General features: G+C 32.1%; 1 protein-coding gene, 3 non-coding genes and 2 pseudogenes across 4 annotated transcripts; all 6 read right to left on the reverse strand.

Moving 5' to 3' along the window:
* Nucleotides 1-466: 466 nt before the first annotated feature.
* LOC7480595 (probable tRNA (guanine(26)-N(2))-dimethyltransferase 2) lies at nt 467-7,506 on the reverse strand. Its single transcript, XM_002306024.4, has 12 exons — nt 7,212-7,506; nt 6,366-6,668; nt 6,140-6,227; nt 5,813-5,934; nt 5,436-5,575; nt 5,278-5,350; nt 5,003-5,091; nt 4,805-4,910; nt 4,042-4,254; nt 3,303-3,497; nt 1,232-1,309; nt 467-1,051 (listed from the first exon to the last, which is right to left on the reverse strand). The coding sequence occupies exons 1-12, from the start codon at nt 7,305-7,307 to the stop codon at nt 806-808; spliced, it is 1,749 nt and encodes a 582-aa protein (XP_002306060.4). The 5' UTR covers nt 7,308-7,506; the 3' UTR covers nt 467-805.
* On the reverse strand, nt 1,928-2,053 carry LOC112327385 (small nucleolar RNA snoR83; annotated as a pseudogene).
* On the reverse strand, nt 2,232-2,353 carry LOC112327388 (small nucleolar RNA snoR83). Its single transcript, XR_002981605.1, has one exon. It is a non-coding gene; the product is annotated as a small nucleolar RNA snoR83 (small nucleolar RNA).
* Nucleotides 2,516-2,637, reverse strand: LOC112327387 (small nucleolar RNA snoR83). Its single transcript, XR_002981604.2, has one exon. It is a non-coding gene; the product is annotated as a small nucleolar RNA snoR83 (small nucleolar RNA).
* On the reverse strand, nt 2,836-2,952 carry LOC112327386 (small nucleolar RNA snoR83). Its single transcript, XR_002981603.1, has one exon. It is a non-coding gene; the product is annotated as a small nucleolar RNA snoR83 (small nucleolar RNA).
* On the reverse strand, nt 3,133-3,258 carry LOC112327390 (small nucleolar RNA snoR83; annotated as a pseudogene).
* Nucleotides 7,507-21,568: the final 14,062 nt, after the last annotated feature.

The following is a 21,568-nucleotide window of genomic DNA, read 5'->3' on the forward strand; positions in this document are numbered from 1 at the left end:
TGGACCGTGTAGAGTTTGATGGGATTTGAATTTTGAATCTATCAAGAGCTTAATTCTCCCCAGCATATTCCACTGTCCATTAGTGCATATTCCACTGTCCATTAGCTGGATAAAGAGTGTGGGGGAGTGTTGTAATTACTGTATTTTTAAGTATTTTTTGTTTAAAAATATATTAAATTTATTTAAAAATATATGAAAATAATATTATTATTTTTTATGTCACCCTTAGTCCCACACAAGTGAAATAAGAAATAGAGAAAAACAAAAGGTATCCAGGCAGCAAGACTTTGAGATCCTGTAACTTGGACTTCGTAAACAAGCAGAGTAGTCAAATTATGCATGCCAGATTTCAGTTGGTCAGATGAGCCAAGAAAAACCAGAACAATCACTCAACTTCTTTTGAATATTTTTTTGGGTCAATTACTGTGAGTTTTACAAGTCTAATGGCGCAAACACTAGTCCATGATGAATGAAATGAAACTTGTGCTGTTATTTCTTCCATAGCAAATGTCATGAGGCACCCAGCACCTTGATGGCTGTACAGTTTTTTTAAAAGAAATGAATCTAAACTGTCACAGCGGATTAACAAATGCGAAAAACGTTGAGGTAATAAATAACATCTTACACCACTCAAAATTGGCACAGGATTATTCAATAGAAACACAAGATTGATTCCAGCACCACAAAGTTGTTCCTCAACTGCAATGGCAACTGAGAACTCGTGTGATCAGTGGAGCACATATGCGAAACCTTCTACTAAGCAGATAGTGAATTTTGATTATGCTGTAGCCTCAAGGGTTAATTCTTAAGAGCTTGAGGTTGGATCATTGGTATCCCCTGTTTTTGGACGTTTGGCTTTAGTCTCTTCACTATTTTCATGGTTAAGATGTCCATTCACTGCCTCCGGACCTAAAAGAGATATGTGCTTGGTGGTAATTTGACGACCTGCCCTTAGTTTTGGCCCCCAATGTCTTTCAGGATTTGGAAGGAAGCGTGCAACCTTTTTGGCTTGTGCCTTGCTAAGAGACGCAACAGCTCGGGCAAAGTTCGCCTAGACAAGAAGAAACTGAAGTTAAGAGAACTCCGCCACATGACATTAACCCACAACACAATGTGCATCTTAAAGTACAAATATGGGTAACGTGTTGAAGAATTGCTCTAACATGGAATTAAGAACAAAAATTACAAAGGGGAGAAAATTTATGATTTGCAGCTTGGGAAACAAACATACTTGAAGGACTGGTTCTTTTGCGAGTATAATGCTTCCTGGCTGATCAGGCGCTTGAGCTTTCACAGGATGATTTTTCACCTACATGAAGATACATCTCATCAATTCAAAAATGTTTTCAATGGCAGGAAAAAGGCTGTTATTCTTTACATGTACATTAATCCATTTTGCAAATCTTCAAACAATAGTACACAGTTATAATAGTCACTTCAAAAAGATTATATCCATGATTTTTTTAAGGGAATTGAAAAAACATAACAAAAGAAAAGAGAGAACTTCAGCAATCTCAAACGAATAAGCTAACTTCTTCAATCTATTTCAACTTCACTCATCTATAAGGAATGGAAAGCTATTTTGTTTTTTATTTTGAAAAAATAAATACTGCACATGCACATGGAAAGGTACTAGTAAAAACACCTTTCCTGATATCAAATGGTGAACTCTCATTTTTGTTATTGCCTCCTATGAATCAAATATTATATGGGGAAAAAAATATTATATGGGATTATCAAGGAAAAGCATGAAGGAAAACCTTGGACATCAGTCCTTGCACAGTGTCTCGTTATTTCTCAAAGAAGAGAAAAAAGTCCAGGAAGCTTAAACAAAAAGCTTATTGTTCGATCAATTTAGCATCAGGAAGAATATGAAACCTTTAAAAAAGATGAAAAGAGAGAGAGAGAGAGAGAGAACCACACACACAAATGTATGGTGAGGTACTAGTAAAACACCTTTTCAAAGATCAAAAGGTGCTATCAGCGAACTCCCATTTTGTTATTTGCCTCCCATGAATCAGATAATCACCAAAAAATGAACATTATCTGGGATTATGAAGGCGAAAGCAGGAAGATAGGAGAACCTTTGACACAAGTCCTTACCCAGCCAAAGAAGAAAGAAAATCCAGGAAGCTCAACCAAATTGTGATTTCTTTGATCTATTTTACATTATGCATCAGGCAAAAAAGGGAAACTATTTTTTAGAAAAAGAGAGAGAGCCACACAGACACACATGTATGGTGAAATACTAGTAGAACACCTTTCTAAGATCAAAAGGTGCTATCAGCAAATTAAAATTTTGTTATTCGCCTCCCATGAATCATATAATCAGAAAAACAACCTTATCTGGGATTTTGAAAGCAAAACAAGAAGTAAAGGAAAACCTTGGACAGGAGTTACTACATCATACCATGTCCCAAAGAAGAAAGAGAAATGCAGGAAGCTCAAACAAACTGCAACCTATGAATGAAGGAAAGGAAACCTTTTTTATTTTCAAAAAGAACCATGCACACGCTCATGTATGGTGAAGTACTAGTAAAACACCTTCTAAAACCAAAAGGTGCTATCAGCGAATTCCCATTATAATTTTTCCCTCCCATGAATCAGATAAGCACAACAAACAACCTTATCTGGGATTATGAAGGCAAAACAGGAAGTAAATGAAAACCTCGGACAGGAGTCATTACCCAGTATAGTATCATGTCCCAAAGAAAGAAAAATTGCAGGAAGCCCAAACAAATTGCAATCATCTTCAATCGATTTTAACTCAATGCATCAGGAAGAAGAGGAAAACATTTTTCTTTCTTGAAAAAAAAAAAAAAAAAAAACCCCTGCACATGTATGGTGAGGTACTAGTAAAACACCTTTCTAAAAAAGGTGTTATCAGCAAACTCCCATTTTGATATATGCCTCCCATGAATCAGATAGACAGAAAACAACACTATCTGGGATTATGATGACAAATCAGTAGGCTAAGGAAAACATCAGACATGAACCTTTACCAAGCATCTTATTATGTCCCAGAGGAGGAGGAAAATCCAGGAAGCTCAAACCAGTTGCTATTTCTTCAATCTATTCTAACTTCATGTATCAGAAAGGAAAGGAAACCTTTTTTGAAGAAAAGAAAGGCACACATGTACCATGAGGTAATAGTAAAACACCTTTCTAAGATCAAAAGGTGCTATCTGAGAACTCCCATTGTTATTTCCCTCCCATGAATCAGATAATCACAAATATAAAAACAACCCTATCTGGGATTATGAAGGCAAAACATGAAGAAAAGCCTTGGACATCAGTCTTACCCAGCATCTCATTATGTCCCAAATGACATCCATGGGGGCGTCAGATTTTAGCCCCAGGGGATTCACATGTGTCCCAGAGATACGATATCCTGCATTGATCACAGCAGAACGGAAAATTACTGCTGAAGGCGAGGTGCATTTTAGTGTTGCACAGAGGTTGTGCAGACTCAAAAAGAGTGGAACATCAGGCAATTCCTGCAAATAGTAAAGTGTGGAATAAGAACACCTATATCATTAAGACAGTAGTAGTAAAGATACATTTTTTTTTTAATTTTCCCTCGTGATTAAAGCATGGCAGACTCAAAAGAATATTTGATCTTTTTCTTTTTTTCAGAACATAAATTTTTGGAAAGAATAGGCAACATGTAACACTATAAAATGAAGCAATCAAGTTTGATTTTTTTTTTTTGGTTTCCCACCCTTTTTTCCCTTCTGAAAGATTATTGTTACTCCATTATGCAAAACATAACGCAGCACACTGAACTGCTAGTTGGAATACAAACACCAACAATCATTTTTCAAGGAAAAAGCATCAGCCAAGAAGTTGAAGTACAAAAATGCATCTTAAAAATATGCATTCCTAATTCTTTGTTGCATTGAAAGGGATATACATCTCTAGCATCAAATTTCCAGCAGCAACGAAATTTTCTAACAGTTCAACCCTTTAACAACACTAGCAAAGGAATGGAACAGCGGAAGAAAACGGACACAAGGCTGCAAAAGAAGCACAAGAACTTACCTCAGATATTGTTGTCAGTACAGCAGAGATGCGATCATATGCAGGATATCGGTCCTTCATTGATTTCACACCATCTAGTACAGAAGTCACCCATTCTTGATCATGAATGGGAGCAGACCATATAGGTCCACCCATGTTGTATTTCTTTCCACAATCACTGCACTCTTGGGAAACAACAGGACCAAACCCAGGAAGATGTCTTACACTACTACCCTGAAAAGTGAAACCAAATGTTGAACAATTAAGAAAAATTTCTGGCTAAAATAGAGTTGCTTATCCAGAATAGCCATGATAATTTGAAACTTTCTTTCCTTGACAAATTGAGATCCGTTATGAGTCAAGATATTTTACAGCCAAGAGAATTTGATACAAACCAACAGGCACTCCTCATTTTTAACTTGGTGGGTCAACATATATGCTGGTACATGCACCCTTCTCATATTTTAAAATTTTAAATTGCTAGAGCCCAGCGATTTGCATTTATGTTTCAAACTTTATTAGATATCCACCAACAGAGTTTGTCAGGTTGGAAGCGCATTAAAGGAATTGTTCACACTTGCCAACCTGGGAGCTCACTACCAAATTGATACATACAATGTTGGAATGTTCCCCCCACTCAAAATCAACCAATCTTAAAACACTGCTAGCCATGGTACAAGCAAGATCACCAATAAAGTGATGACATGCAAAAGAATTAAATCAATATAATGCATGCATACATGTCAATAACTAGGCACAAATGACATCAAAAGAGGATGCATACCTTGGACATAGTCCTCCCAATAGGCTGAAGATGATAAGAATCACAACCAATGCACTGATAAACATATGAGAGCTTAAGAGGAGTGTTTTTCATAGCACTTGCAGAACTGCAGTCAATGATTTCAGTTCAGTCAACTTGATCTGGAACTGCTATCTTCTAGTTTTAGCAAACCTTAACGAAAGGAAACAGGCTACCTACGTGTACACGCGAACAAAAACCCGAACATAAAAGTTCATCTGAACAGACAGAACAGGAACAATGTAACGCTTGTAGCGATTTGCATGACTCTGCATTAAGAAAGAAACAAATAATCATTTGAATAAAAAAAAGACGTCCCAATTCAAGAAAGAAACTCTTGGTGCTCATCTCCCAAGCAATTTGTCTAACATTTCTTTAGACCAAAATCATGCAAATAGCTTGTCAAAGCTCTACAAAAGAAGGGGGGGAAAATCTTTTCAAGAGCATGAATGTACCTCAATGGAGGCAAGGAGGATCCTTAAAGCCATTTCGTGGCAGTATTTCCCTCTCAAAGGGTAAGAACCATACCTAATTCCACCAGTATTTGTTAGAAGGTATGCCATCGGTCTCAGAAAAAACTGCTACCAAGAGGGTAAAGACGGTGTAATCTTACTTCGAATAACAAACTTCGCCATTGCCTCCACAAAGCACTGCCATATCAGTTGCTGTACACATCAGCATTCCGCCATCAACAACAGATTGAACTGCCGAGTCCAGAAATACTGAAGGTGACCCATAAGGATCAAGATCAACCTGAAACAATATTAACCAATGAAGAAATGAGCAGTAGCTGTTTTGTCTTTTTTCTGATTTGACATTTACAGAAAAAACTGCTTGGACTTTCTGAAAGAATTGAACTAATCGATATGGAAATAGCTAAAAGTATTCTATTTTGTTTATAATGGAGATAGCAAACACATTTTCAAGAGAAACTACCTCCAGATAAAGATTTTCAGAAATTTAAATTAAACAAGTAAATAAGATGCATACCACATCAAATTCTTTTGGGTGAGTGAGCATATATACACGAGCATCAGCAAGATGTGATTCAACCTTTGAAATTGCCACCGAACCATTGAACTTAATATTCTTCTGACAAGCTTCAACTGACGCTGCAGATAAAAAATGTTCCGGCAAACAGTTTCTTATTTTGTCCGTATAAAGTTACAGAACATACATATATGTGAGAATGTCTATGTTAATGACCATCTGATATAAGAAGCAGCATCTAGATCTATTCATGTGGCCATTTGGTGCAAGAATGTGTCTTTTCAAAACCAACCAACAGGCAAAAGCTTCCAGAAAGTCTAGATATACCTTTATCATTATCCAAGGCCACAACTTTACCAATCCCTTCTACCTCACGAGCATATCGTAGAGCTCTTAACCCAGAAGCTGATAATGCCTGCATATCAAGAAGGAAAATACTTGCGAAATGATTTAATGGTCCTATAGAATCATAAAAAAATAAACCCAAAAATATAACAGCTCATTAATTAAGAGAGCATACAAATATATAGAAATAAGAGATCCGCTATAGAACCTCAAGAACTTTTGGTGGTTTCAGCTCCCCATGATGATTTCCCTCTGTGTTCTTCACTGATTCTTCTGAGATGCTGCAAGGTTCATTTTGAGATATCTCTTCATGCACTTCGCACTCACCATTAGATTTTTCATTATCCAAAGCAGACCCGGTAGATGCTTCTTCCACAGCAGGTCCAGAGGCATCCTTCTCAGATGCCTTTTTTGCTGATTTTGTTCTTTTGGACAACATTGCTTCATGCTCCTCTTGTCGTTTGGAGATAAATGTCCTCAGGACAGCAATGGACAAATCTCTGTTGTTAACCTGGCAATTATAGAGCCAAATTATGAGGATCCTCTTATTGCACAAGGCAGGCACAATGCACAGAAACAGTAAAACAAATAGAAAAAAATTTGTAACTCAGGCAAAGAAAAATTAGTAGACTACATTGTCATGTGAAAGTAGCAGTTCTAAATCAGTCACTGAAAAGACAATCAAAACCCCACAAATTGATTGACAATAGAGAAGGCTACATCGATTACAGTTCTTTGAGAGCTTTCACTTCAACCAATTACAGTTTGGTTTCTCCATTAAAAGTCATCAAAGATAAAAAATTTAAAAAGGCAAAAGTGTGGACCATTGAATGTAAAACAATCATTCCCCTTTTATTACAAGCTAGAAAAAGCTTAGCTATGATTAAAAATCATGTTAACATGTACAATAAAAGATAAGGCAACACAATCATTCTCCAAAATACACAAATTTTCAGTCCTTTTCTCTTCCTTAGATATTTCAAAGATTCATACTTTACATGCCCATTAGACACAATTTACAAAAAGTAACCAACAAAAGACAAGATTTTGGAACCTGGGCTTTGTTGAAAAACACTTGGTTTTTAACATTCATAAGTATATCAGCCTCTCCTTCTTTAATAATGGTATAATCTTGCAGATCTTCTGCCATTTTCCTATGTATTTATGAACCCAAGACAACCTCTTAAGAACTGAAAGTAAAAAAATATTCTGATAGTTAAGAGCTCTTGAAATCAACAAGAACATGCATCAGTGTCAAGTAAAGAGCTTTATTTATACATGTGAGTATGTCATATGTCTCCTCTTCAAAACTGCAAGTGGATTTCCTTAAACCCTAATTTCTGACCCTAGGGCACGTTAGATACTTCTTGGTGTTTTTTGCTAATGTGAACTGGAGGGTTGTGTTTTGATTGGGTGGGTTAGTTTGGAAACCTCTTGGGCCTTCTCTTGCAATTCAAAGAAAGGATGGCCTAGACTTTAAGCTTAATGGGCCTTCCCTCTTGCTATGTCTAAAACAAAAATTTTGCAACCCAGGCGTTCTTGACTCTAATAATATTAGTCACCAATTTTAATTTGTGTCAAGGTATCATGCGAAGAATTGATTAATCATGATAATTTATAATGTTGTAAGAATTATCGCTAGGTTTGGTTCTTGTCCTAAAATACATATAGTGATGTTAACACTTCTTTTTTTATTTTTTAACTTTCATTGATATGAAAAACAAAGAAAAATTGACCTAGAAATATTTGCATAGAAATATAATATCTTAGGACATGTTTACATAGAAATGACCTAACAATTTGTTACATTGCAAAATTGAATACAAAGATAAAATTCCTAAAACAAACCATGGACCAATGTGCTACTGCAAGGTACCTAAAATTTATTTCATATAAGATTCATCACACTTAAATATAACATAAGATATAATATGCATAAAGAAAAAGCTCTTTAATTCAACTTAATTAAATCAACCATTGATAGACTTCACACCTCTAGGTTACTAATAATCTTAGTCTTCTCTCGAACACCTTTTTCATTATTATAATGAGTTTTTATCTTAGACCAAAACTTAGCAGCATAGATCCTTATCCAGGGTAGTTATTCATATTTTTCCAATCCAGGTGCTAGTCCCTAAACTGGAATAACTAACTCGACGTGCCCAAATTGGATGTTAGTTAAACTGGGATAACTAGCTTGAAATATTATTTGGCAACATGAATTTTAAATTAAACAAGATTTCAAAAACATGCTTAACTTCAAATAAATAATTAAAAATGTTATAGTGTCTAACGTCAACCTAGAACCTCTACTCTGCTAGCCATCCCTTACTGTTGAATGGTACTGGCGATCTAATCTGTACCAACATGTACATTGTATGAATTTCAAACCTTCTTCCACATATAATCCAAAATTTTCATTTCACCATCATAACTAAGTTTTCAATTAAAAAATGAGAACCTATAAATCTCTTGATTTTTTCCTAGTCGAATTTATGGATGAATGTGGAAATAATATTTCATTTTTAACTTCCTTGAGTTTAGTCATCTAGGCTAATTTGGTGTAGGGCAAAATCATCAATTAACTATTATCACCTACAATAATCTCTTATAGTGATACAATGTTTCTCTCACATTATTTGTTTTATGTTATAGTGCTACAATAACTATTATCATCAATTAACTATTATCATCTACAATAATCTCTTATAGTGCTACAATGTTTCTCCCACACTATTTGTTTTCTGTTAATATTGATTATGCTTATAGAACTTGCATTCTCAAATATTTTAAGAAGTATTGAGGAAGGATGATAAAAATCACATAACCCACAAATAAATATCATGCAAAGTAGATAACGAAGAAAAAAGTTCAATAAATATAACGGTAAAGAATGAACTCCCACTCTTTAGTTCTTCGACCTCCTTTAAAAGCGTGATAGCTTTTGTTTTTATATGATTTTTAAAAGGATGTTTGCCTTGAAAAGATATCAAATTGATGTTTTTCTCACATATTTTTTGATGATTTCGATGTGTTAATGTAAAAATAAATAAATAAAAATTTTAATGAATTTTTAAATTAAAAAACTTTTAAATTAAACCTTGTTGATGTCACTAGCCCAAAACAAGTTATATAGTCAAATTAAATATCCTAGTTATCAACCTTGTTGATGCCACTAGCCCTAAATAGGTTAGCTAGTAAAATTAATCCTTTATTGGTGCATACAATTCAATAAAAACATCCTGATTATATTTAACACTTTCACTTTATTAACTAAAATTAAAATTTTGTTCACAACTACATAATCTTATTCCCATACATAACTATCAAATTATGCTCTAAATGTTTCAACAGTAACTCGACATGTCAACCACGTTGATGCCACAAGCTTTTCTTAGGACAATAGTCAAGTTTCTCACTCCTAAACACACACATTTAAAGAATTTGGGGTATTACAAGCCTAAGAAAATTCGATAAGTAGAATAAGGTGTAAAACACCTACCCGTTACTTACAAAGATTCTCCCCTTCTAGTCTAGGTCTTGCTCTAAAAACCTCTCTTGTAACATCAAAATTATAGATCTATAACTAATCCATTTGTTTAATGTAAATGCCTATATTCTTGTTCCACATTAATTTTTCTTATTCAATTTAAGCCTTTTACTCACAAAATCATGTTTTACTTATTCATTTCTACGTATATTTAAGCTTAACTTATCATTCATTTCTACCATATTACATATATGTTCCTATTCAAGTTTGCAAGCTCGACATTAACATCATTTTCTCATTACAACACATTTAATTATCTTTATGATAATACCATATTAGCATACATAACCTATAATGTTAACAACATATTTATTGTCAACCTTTATTCACTATCCCATTTCAATCAATCTTAAACTAAACATACCTTTAGATTAAGTATACAAAATTCTTAACAACATTTTCTAGATTTATATGTAACTATAATTCAATCATAACACATGCATACAACCTCAATTTCATCCTTACGCCAATTCTATTCACAAGTCAAGTTAACAAATTCAACTTTTAACTTATTTCTTTGTATAAACAACATTGTCCAATGTCATTTATCATCATTATATAACAATTCAAATTAATTATAAGTCAACAATTTCAAACAATTTCCCCTACATCATAAAACGTTTCGGCCAAGATAAGGAAATTCATCCCTTTTTTCTTTCACACTTACATACATTAATATCCATATTTAGCATCACCAAACACAAACAAAACAATAAATCATTCATTCTCATCCAATCCTTAACATATTGCTCCTATGTTGAACCTACCATTAAAAAGAGTATAGGTTTTTCTTTACTTTTTATGCAAATTAACTTACCCAAACATTAAATACATTATACATCATAATTAAACATAAATTCCATGCCAATTTGAACCACCAAATTCAAACCCTTTGCACAAGTTGTGGCTGAAATATGCATTTCAAACATTATTTTCTTCAATTTTCTCTTAAAATCTTTCATCCCCATTCACATTGTACCTAAAATAACTTGATTCTACTCATATTTCATAACAATTAAATCAACAAACTCATCCTTGTAATTTTTAGCCCCTAGGCCGAAACTTACTCTTTAAATAAAGGTATGGTTTTAATTTTCATCTTTTGCAAATTAACACAATACCCAATCATTTCATACTTATACCAACAAAATTCTACTTAATTTATATAACAATTACTTTAAACAAACCCAATTTTCCTTTCCTACACCTAAGCCAAATTTTCCATTAATAACGAATATGGGTTTTCTTTCAATTTCTTGTAATTAATCCATTACCCAATCATTTTCCATACCCATAAACATCATTACAAAAAAAAAATCTATACAACCCAACATTATAATTCAAGTTTACATAACACAAACATATTCATTCTTTCACCAATACAAAATCATCTTAAATAATCACTTTAGATGAGTTTCTTACCTTCTAAACATAAAGAATCAAGGAGAAATTGCAAAAGAAGCATGAAATGAATATGTTTCTAGGTATCCTAAACTATCCTTAAAGTATCTTTCACACAAATTTCATCATTGAAGTATAATGTTGAAATAAAAAATTAAAGAAGGGAAGGGAGAAACTTGAATAAAGCTAAGTCCTTGAAGTATAGTGTTGGGTTCAACATGTCAGAAGACTACACACAAATTTCAACCCAATATAACAATCAAATTGAAAGTTATATGGGATAATGTAAAATTGGTCGGTTCGTGATTTTTCATAAATCTAAATTTTTTTATTTCATCCTTGCATAAATCATATCAATCATTACTCTAGATCCTTGAGGCCATTTTATTTTCCCATAATATTTTTAATTTCCTTTTCATCATTTATTTCATTTACAAATTGTTTTACTATTTCACGGTAACGTTATTGATTTTTAATCAGTGTTTACACCATAACTCTTTTCCTTTCTTTTGTACCATACTTTCTTATCGTTTAATTCCTTACTACCATATTAATTTCTTGGGATCATTTTTTTTATTTTTCTTATTCTTTTATCACTCAAAAGTCATTACCGGTTTCATTGATTTTATGAATTTTAAACTAAAATTTATAATTCTTGTAGGAACCCATCCATACTTTTAAATTTAATCATGAACACCATTCTCTTCATTTCACATCATATTCTCTATTATTTATGTCGCTTACTCATCTTTACTTTCATCCCAAGTTTCTATTACTCATCGAGTAATTTCTACCTTTGGTCCTACATTTACACAGGGGTTTACAACTCATTTCATCACCGGGTAAATTTTCCAATGTTCCAGTAACATCAAAAATTTTCAATCGGGGACTTATGACCTGGAAGCTTTATCTCCTTTTCATTTTTAATGTCAAAAGTAAATATTTAATAATTTAAAATCTCATTCCAACTACTTATATTTTTATTTTATTTTCCTATTATTTAATTAACACGATGATATTTTCCTTCAAGTTTTAGAAGTACCGTAAAAATTTTCGATCAGGGGTTTACATATTACAACACCTGATTTCATTACAATCATTTAGGTTTATAAACCCTAATGATTAGTGATGCACCATGGAGAAGAAATGACATCATATAGGCCATCCATTGGATGTAGACATGACAAGCACCATTTTATAGGCCTAGTTATAAAATAAAGAAGTGGAACTATTTAATACTGAATATCAACTTTATGAAGGGTAGTTGGAGAATTTTAGGGTTAAACATTTTTTTTTATCTAGTTTTGGATGCCTTCTAGGTATAAGTGTATCCAAAACTATGTATTTTCTCCAATATGTGACCTTGTTGAGCTTGGTTTAAATCCTAAAACTATCATAAAGACCAATTAATTAAGAGTCATTAGGGTCAAATAGGACCTGCTGGAAGTTATGTCAGCTCACATAAGTCCAATACAACATTGAGTTATGTAGTATGATCGAGATGATTCGTGTTCAAGTTTTGTAACCCTAGGTGCACCCCTTAGGATAATGATTTTTAGGTTTAGGTTGTTCCTAGTGTTTTATATCTTAGTCCTAGGTTATGCCTCATGTTGTGTATCTTAGGCTTGATGTTTTGAGTATAAATCTTGGACTCATGAATTTCCTGCATAAGTTTTTGTGGTGGAGAAACATAAAGATTTTATTCATTACACTTCATGTTTAGGTTTGTATGTGATCAAGATTGTATGCCTCGAACATGATTTCTTGCTTTTTTAGTTGTCTTGTTATTTTGCTACATGAGTGAATTTATGATTAGGCATGTGAGAATTTTAAAGGCTAGAATATTGGCCCAAAGAAAGGAGCTAAAGGGTTGGTGCCTTTTAAATTTTGTGTTGGTTGCTTTAATATTGCCATATGTTACATAGTATGACATGTGGATGAAGATTATTAGGTTTATTAAATTGTACCCCCATACTTGTTTAAAGCCATTATGAAGCCATCAATTGTCATTTTTCATCTTTAACAATTTTAGTTTTTCTCTCTTTATGTTTAAAAGATTTTCAATTATTATCCTTTTTGTGAGAAAAACTATAAACCATACAAATCTACCACCAAATCATTGTAAGCCAGTATAAACATTATTCATTTGATTTTCTGACTAGTGGATTTTGAGTTACTTTGAGTAGGAATGACTTGTAAACCCCGATTAATAAAAAAATTTAATGATTAATTAAATTAATGTTGTATGAAAATTTTGAAATAAATATGTATTGAGGATGAGATAATGGTTCTAAGGAATTATAAAGAAAAGAAAATTTAAGAAAAAATTGTACTATAAGCTCCGGTTGAAAACATTAGTAACATTACCGAGGAACAATAATAAGTTTGTAAAGGAAATAAATGGTAAAAATAAAAATAAAAATTTTTGAGATAAGAAAATGGTCTCGAGAATTGAGTAAAATAATTGATATGATTTGTATAAGAATGAAATAAGAAAATTTGGATTTTTGACGGAAAATCACAAACTGGCTAGTTTTACATTGTAGCACATAACTTTCAATTTGGTCATCAGATTAAGTTGAAATTTTGCATGGAGTCTTCTAGAATATGTTTTTAATTTAGGTTAAAGTTTCAAAATTTTTGGAGTTTGATAAGAATTGTTTTCAAGCTAAGTACATCAAACAGATAAAAAACAAATGGCACAAATGAGTGTCTAGAAATTTCTTCAAGGTCCAAATTGAAAACTTTCCCAAAACAACCCTCCTTATAAGCTACCAGCAGTGCAAAAAAAAAAAAAAAAGTGTGCAGCCGAGCAAGAGAAGAAAATACAAAAATGTGGGCTTGTCATTTTTCATGGAAATTGCTTAAAAAATAAAAAACAAGTGTGATAGGAAAAGTGTTAAGTAATTAAAGAGAGGGTTTGATGTGTCAAGGAGTCTACAAGGAGTTTAAGAGTTAAATTGTGCTTTTAGCGAAGGAAAATTGAGCTTAGAGGGAAGTGTGGAGGAGAACTTGATTCAATTGTTTTGGCTTTTGATTCTTCATTTTTTAAGGGTAAGAAAACTCTCCATGATGATTTATTGTGTTACTTTTCATGTTTGTTCTTAGAGGGAAGTGTGGAGGAGAACTTGATTCAAATTGTTTTGGCTTTTGATTCTTCATTCTTTAAGGGTAAGAAAACTCTCTATGATGATTCATTGTGTTGCTTTTCATGTTTGTTCTTGGATTGAGTAGAATTAGTATTATGTGAAGATGAGTTATTGATGTTGTGGTGGTTTGAATGCATGGATTTATGTTGATTATATGTTTGTTGAGGGATAAATGATTGGGCTTGTCATTAATTAGGTTAATTTGTAAAAAAAAAATCCCTCCTCTTAGTAATGGGAATTTCGGCCAAGGGTACATTTTTGGGGTGATTGAGTTGTTGAGTTAATGATAAGCAAATTATGTTTAGTTATACTAATTGATTAATTGATGGTTTAATAATGTGTAATTATTAACAAAAAGAGAAGAAAGAAGAGGGAGATAAAGAGTAGTTTCCACCTTGGGTTTGCTATTAATCCCTTGTTATTTTGTAAGTGAGTATGATCTTATTGTGTTGATTAGTGAAATTTCATGCATGGATGCTTAGTTGTTGTTATGTGTGATTATGAAACTCTTAGATGAATAAAATGGTTAAAGTAATTTGTGAAGTTACGCTAGAATCTCATTTGTTGAAAATAAATGGGCTAAAGTTAATTGAGTGAAAAGTTGAAGAATTATCATGCCACTGTTTTTACTTGAATTTCAGTAAGGGTAAATAATTTGGGGGATGGATTGAATTGATCTAATTAGAGATTTTTCATGACTTAAATAAATGAATTAAGTTTGGATAATGGATTAAAATTTAGAGTGAAAGGGAATTTATCCTCCTCTTAGTAATGTGAATTTGGCCATGGAAAAAAATATTTTGATTTAAATGAAATTAATTATGAGTACAAATTACTTAATGGAATTATGTGATGGATAAATAAATTATACCATGAAGGAATTGTGAAAATGAAATTGAACTTCCTTCCAGATGGGGAAGTTTCAGCCAAATGGCCAATGGAATAAATAAAACTTTAAAATTGAAGAAATTAATGAAGTGTATTTAAATAGTGAAAAAAAAGAGAAAAAAATGATTTGTTGAATTAGGTGTGAAGGATTGGAAATTTGTTTTATAGTAATACAAGATTCCCTTATAATTGTGGTGAATTAAAAGTTTAAGTGGATGTAGCATTGTATGAAATATTTGCGGGATTATTAAAGAACATGAAACTATGTTATAATAATAATAATTTTAGGGGTTAAAATTGTATTGATAAAAAAATTTATTATGTGAAGAAGTTTTAAGTGAATTATTGGATTATAAAGTATTGAAATCATGAGATCTTTTAAATGGAATAGGAGAGGTTAGAGGCTCCAGATAGCAGTAGGGAGCTACTAGTCGAGCACCGCCAGTAGGTAGGTGCCTAACATCTTGAAACTTTGTAGAGAGATTAATTGAAAGCATTGTTAATTTTAATTAGAAATTCTGCAATTTTATATTTTGATGTCAATAGATGAACTAGTGCCTAGCAATTGAGTGGATGAACTAATGCTGGGTAATTGAGTGGATGAACTGGTTTTCCTATTGAGGAACTAGTGCCTGACAATTGGACGTATGAACTAGTGTTAGGTAATTGGACGGATGAACTAGTGTCCCTATTGAGGGACCAGTGCCCGACAATTAGACGAATGAACTAGTGCCTGATATTTAGGTGAATGGATTAGCATCCCTAATACGGGAGTACTACCCTAGTGAAAAGGACTAAGAATGAAATTAATTGGATGGATATGGAGGTGTAAAATAATAATGATTCATCATAAAATATATAAGAGAAATGTTTTCATATGGGTATAGTGAAATGATGCATTGCATTTATTGATAATTATGTTGATAATATATCAATCTTATTTCATGACCCTCGTAGCAATAGAGTAAATCCTAATTGACTATTAGATACTTTTTTGTATATTTATGTTGATCAATATGTATCATGAAATTAATAAATGATATAAAAGATGTTGAATGAATCCTTTTAGTTGTAAAACAAAATTTTTATATGTAGTTAATGTGAATGTCATACTTATGAATGTTTTTGTGCTAAATTAAGTAATTGCATTCTATAATGTTTGCTTATATGATTATAAATGTTAGAATGATAAAAAAAAAAAAAATTTACCCTAAATTGTTATATTTAACTAAGAAATTGCTTCGAAGGGGATGTTACATTACTAAAGAGAGTTAGTCATTATAGCTAAGCTAGAGGGCATAAAGAGGGGGTCAAAGGACTTCTAATGGAGAATAGTAGACTCATAGGGGTGATTAAGCAGACCACAAACCATAACTAATTGAAGGATAAATTTTTCTAATGATATGTCCTTAGCTTATGTAATAGGGGTTCAAACCTATTTATAAAAGGGGATATCAAGCTCAACTACTCTATCAAGATAGTTAGCTCTGAAAGCACATATAGAGGAAAATAAATCACAACACCCCTTTGTATGTTTACTCTCTCTCTCTCTCTCTCTCTTACACACACACACACACACACACACACAAATATATATATATATATATCCTTTATCAAGGGTTGCATAAAGTTTGTTACACCATTAAAATCTTTATGCTGGCTAGTTACATTGGAACAAATGGGCAACCTCTGTGCTAGTTAGTTACAGTTAAACGAGGAGGCCACATTGGTTGTCATTGAGAACTACATAAGGTAGTAAAAGATTCATTTGTAGCAGTTTTTAATACTACTACTAATTATTATGGTGTGTAAGTGATGCTCCAAAAATGTGTTGGTTTTATATATTTATCCTTCAAGTAAAAAATCCCTTTAAAAGAATTATTTAGGGAAACACCGACCATATAAAAGAATGAAGAGGATATTGGTTGGTCATGACATATAATAAATTTATTCCTATAGTTAGGCCTTAAGAGATATAAGGATGTTTGAGTTTCTGAAAGACCACAACTTGCTATTATAATATGATACAAGCCTTAATTGAGACGAGAGGTTGTTATATAGCAAATTACAAGAGTTCATGACTAAGTACACATCAATAACTTAGATCAATGACACTCAGTGGAGGAGAATGTTGTGGATATGTACTTAGGAATTTTTATATTTGTCATATCTTGTTTCTCATTTTCTTTTAGTTAAGAGATTATTCATCCTCTAAAGAATACAACTCTTATAGTTAACTAAAGAGTTAGCTACTTGTTTTTTTAAAGATAGTGGTTGAACAAATAGAGCCATGAAAAACAAAGAAGAAAAAATAGATGATAAAGCTATAATGGAATTTAAGGGTACTATAGCTAGGATGACAACTTGGTCTAAAAAAAGAAAAAAAGAATGATGACGCGCTCTCTTAGTTCTCCGAGCAGCTAAAACCCTTTTAAGACTATACTCATCTTTCCTTTCTTATAGTTCCAACTTCAACTATCACTCTACTTAAAAGCAACAATATGACTCCTATAAACCCCCCCCCCCCAATGAATTAAAGTGGTGGTACCCTGATCAGAGGTGATACTTCAATTTGGAGAGCAAAGATTAGGGCATATTCTTTCTTTTAGGGTTGATCAATCAAATAGAAGGCTCGTGCCTGGTCATTCCATTTTCAAGAGAAAACCCACTATTTGGTAGCAAACAAAGATATCAATAATAAATGTGTTCATTTATCTCTCTAGAGATTGTAATTGTTGGTCCTGATCTAGTTTAGAGCCAATTTTCCCTATCCTCTCTGTGTTGCCAATTACTTCTAATTTTCTTAAAACCATGTCCCCTACCTTGAATTACACACACACACACACACACACACACACACACTTTTGCATTATTGTAATATCCTAATTTTCAGCGTAATTGCACACATACATAATACATATACAATGAAATTAGGAGGGTCAATTTTTTTTTCTTGAAGTCCATGTTATTTATTCAACCGAAATTTTAACAAAGTTTTCTCTATATCCGAACCATACCAAGTTATTGACCACTTCATAACTAACACAACAACAACTAGAGTTTTCTTGCTTTTAATATAAGATAGCTTTAATTTATGGTAAATGCTCATTTAAATGCAGGCATATCTCACAATTCAAAGGATTGATTGATGTGAGTAACTATTGAAAGTGAAAGGACAAAGAAAGAGTTAAGCTTAGAAAAGAGATGCCGGTTCAATTCAAACTAGAACACCATTTAGTCATTGGATCATATCTGGAGTTGTGGATCTTGGATTTCAGTCTGGTTTATATGGATAGAAAGTTAAAGGCATGCATTTGGCCACTACATCAATAATCAATTACCAAATGAATAGTTTTGAATTTTAGCCTATAAAAGGATGCATTTGCCATTCATTTAGGCATCTTGGTTCTTAGATCAAGATCATGTTCTTGCTTTCTTTGTATTTTGTAATGTTCAAGTTTTATTCCATGTTATATTTTTCTTAATCTCTTGTTCATGCTTTTCATTTCCTTTACTATACTTATATAATTATGTTCTTATCTTGTTTATCTATGTTTCTTTTCTTCATAATGTCTAGCTAAGTTAATTATGTCAAAGTGAAAAGGTTTCACTAATGGTGTTAGAATATGTATAATATAAACTCAACATGGACTTTAATGTTTACATCCAAGAAAGTTTGATATTAACATGTTTTATCTTTTTATCTTATCAATCCTTAATACATTGCTTGTTAAATGGTTAATCTAGATTTGTGTTGTATAACACTTGGTACATCAAATGCTTGATCCTTCATAGTCTTCAGCCGACATCGTTATTATGAGAGGAACTTGATTTGTTGTCAACATAAGTTAGCATCATGAATACCTGATAAAATTTATAAGTATGGTGTTACGTAAATAAGATGATTAATATGATCATGTTAATAATTTATAAAAAGTTTATACTTTACTTATCTCTAATACTATTACTGGATCCTCTAACGTTGACATTTGTTTTATCATTGTTTAAATTCACATTAATCTTACATCTCAAAGATCTCTTTAACTCTTTGTTAAATTATATATATTATTTATAATTTATATAGTTGACCTCCCTGTGGATCGACCCAGGTCTTTCCGGGTTATTTATTACTTTGACACTCCTGCACTTTACTTATCTCTAATACTATTACTGGATCCTCTAACGTTGATATTTGTTTTATCATTGTTTAAATTCACATTAATCTTACATCTCAAAGATCTCTTTAACTCTTTGTTAAATTATATATATTATTTATAATTTATATAGTTGACCTCCCTGTGGATCGACCCAGGTCTTTCCGGGTTATTTATTACTTTGACACTCCTGCACTTGGGATAAGACATCAACTCTTTAATCGTGTCAAATTGCCTGTTATAGAAGAGGCAAAGCTCTCAAGTTCTCTTAATTTGTTAAGATGACTTACATGAACATTCTCACTTGATGAATTTGTTGCTGGAGATCTAGATAAACTAATAAAGCACTTATGATAGGAAGGTCTATAACCTTCCTATATCTGAAATTGTGTTTTTGCTTGGATACACAACCTTGTTAGGTTTGATTCAGACCCTAAACCCATTTTAAAAATCAATTGCTTATGGTCTCAGGTACACATCCTAATTCATTAGTTTTTAGACTTGGATCATGCCTCATGTTATATGTCTCAGGCCTAAATTGTGCCTTATATTCTATATCTTAGGCTTAATATTTTGGATATAAATCCTGAATCCATCGATTACTATATACAACTTTGTATTTTGACCTTTTACCTTTCAGAACTCTATCATCTACTGGATTGTCTTGGGATGCAAAGGTTCCAAACATTATTGAGGATGGTGGTTGAGACTTTCCTTTTGGTAGTCAGAACCTCCAGCAGATCTAGGACTCATTGGATTCCACCTTGGGTTAGCTCTCTGGATCATCATGTCTGGATAGGTCATTTTATGGGGAGGTTCACTATTGATTCAACTTGGGAGGCACTTCGAGATACCAGGCCCAAGAATACTATGCATTATCTTCTCTAGTTTCCAGGACATGTCCCACAACACTCATTCATCTTATGGCTTACCTCTTTAGGTCATTTACATATTATAGACAGATTACAGAATTTTCAGATCATCATATCTACGATATATATCTTATGTGGTTCACATATAGAGACTCACGATCATTTATTTTTTGAGTGCTCTTTCTCAGTTTTAGTATAAAGAGAGATCTCAAACATGACTTTATTACATTGGCCTTCTATGTCATGACACCCTTTTCTTCAATGGGCTTCCCTTCAGTTTCGAGAAAGGAAGAATTTCACGCATATTCTAGCACGTTTGTCACTCTTTGCCACAATTTACCTTATATGGTAGGAGAGGAATACTCATGTCTTCTGTTAGCGCTACCTATCACAATATGAAATGGTGGAAGAGATCTTTAATTGATTGAAATTATGGTTTCTAGACATAGAAGCCCGATACTAGATATTTGCAGAGATTAGATCTATTTGGCAACTTTGATTATTGTATTTATTTATGTTGTTTCATTTTGGTTTGATGTTGTTTAGCTTTTTAAGCTTTTTTGTAGTTTATTTTCCTTAATCTTATATGTTTCATGACTTTTAATCTGAATAACAAATTCATTGTATTTCTTAGGGGTATGCCCCTCGTATCTTTGTTCATATTTTTCTTTATATATATCTTAACTTACTAAAAAAAAGACTTTGCATTTTGAGATATTTTTATATTTTTATTTCTTTAAACATATAAGAATAAATTTAGCAATTAAAAAAGCTAAAGTTTTTCATCAAGACAATAAGAAATTTAAGGTGAAAACAAAAGTTCCTTTTAAAGATATAAAAATCATAGATATATTTGTAACTAGGGGTTAATAAAATATTGAAAATTGATGATTCAAATGATGATCATGATTTTGAGTTATTTTTACATATATAAAAATATTGATTTATTTAATTTAGAAGTACATGATATGGATTGAAAAATCATAGAAAAATAAAAGATTAATGTTGAAGCACTTAAGGTATGAATATGTTATGATCACCTTTATTTTTTTCCAATTCGCTCTTCTCTCTCTTCTTTTCTAAATATATCTTTTAATATAAAAAAAATTCATTTATTTCCATGTTTTGTATATAATTGTGGGATGAAATATAGAAAGTTATAATGTGTTATTAATTCGAGCACAAATCCAAGGAGGTTGATTTGAGTTCATGTCTTCTTCTCTTTTTTTTTTTTCTATATTTTTTGCGAGAAGGAAGGCTGTTTAAGGTATAGTTAATAATAATATACTTATTTCTTTGGCATTATTTTCACAATTTTCTTTTTTAAGGTTGATTGGTTTAATTAATATGCTGATTATTTACGAGGTATTTGAAGGTGTGGTAGCGGTTATTTTTAA

The sequence above is a fragment of the Populus trichocarpa genome, chromosome 4 (genome assembly GCF_000002775.5).
Source record: "Populus trichocarpa isolate Nisqually-1 chromosome 4, P.trichocarpa_v4.1, whole genome shotgun sequence".
Lineage (NCBI taxonomy): Eukaryota > Viridiplantae > Streptophyta > Magnoliopsida > Malpighiales > Salicaceae > Populus > Populus trichocarpa.

Coding starts and splice junctions, on each gene's coding strand:
- LOC7480595 (XM_002306024.4), bottom strand. CDS start 7,307: ATGGCAGAAGATCTGCAAGATTATACCATTATTAAAGAAGGAGAGGCT. Junction 4,255..4,804: donor TTGGGAGGACTATGTCCAAG/GTATGCATCCTC, acceptor TTCACTTTTCAG/GGTAGTAGTGTAAGACATCT. Junction 3,498..4,041: donor TACTGACAACAATATCTGAG/GTAAGTTCTTGT, acceptor TACTATTTGCAG/GAATTGCCTGATGTTCCACT.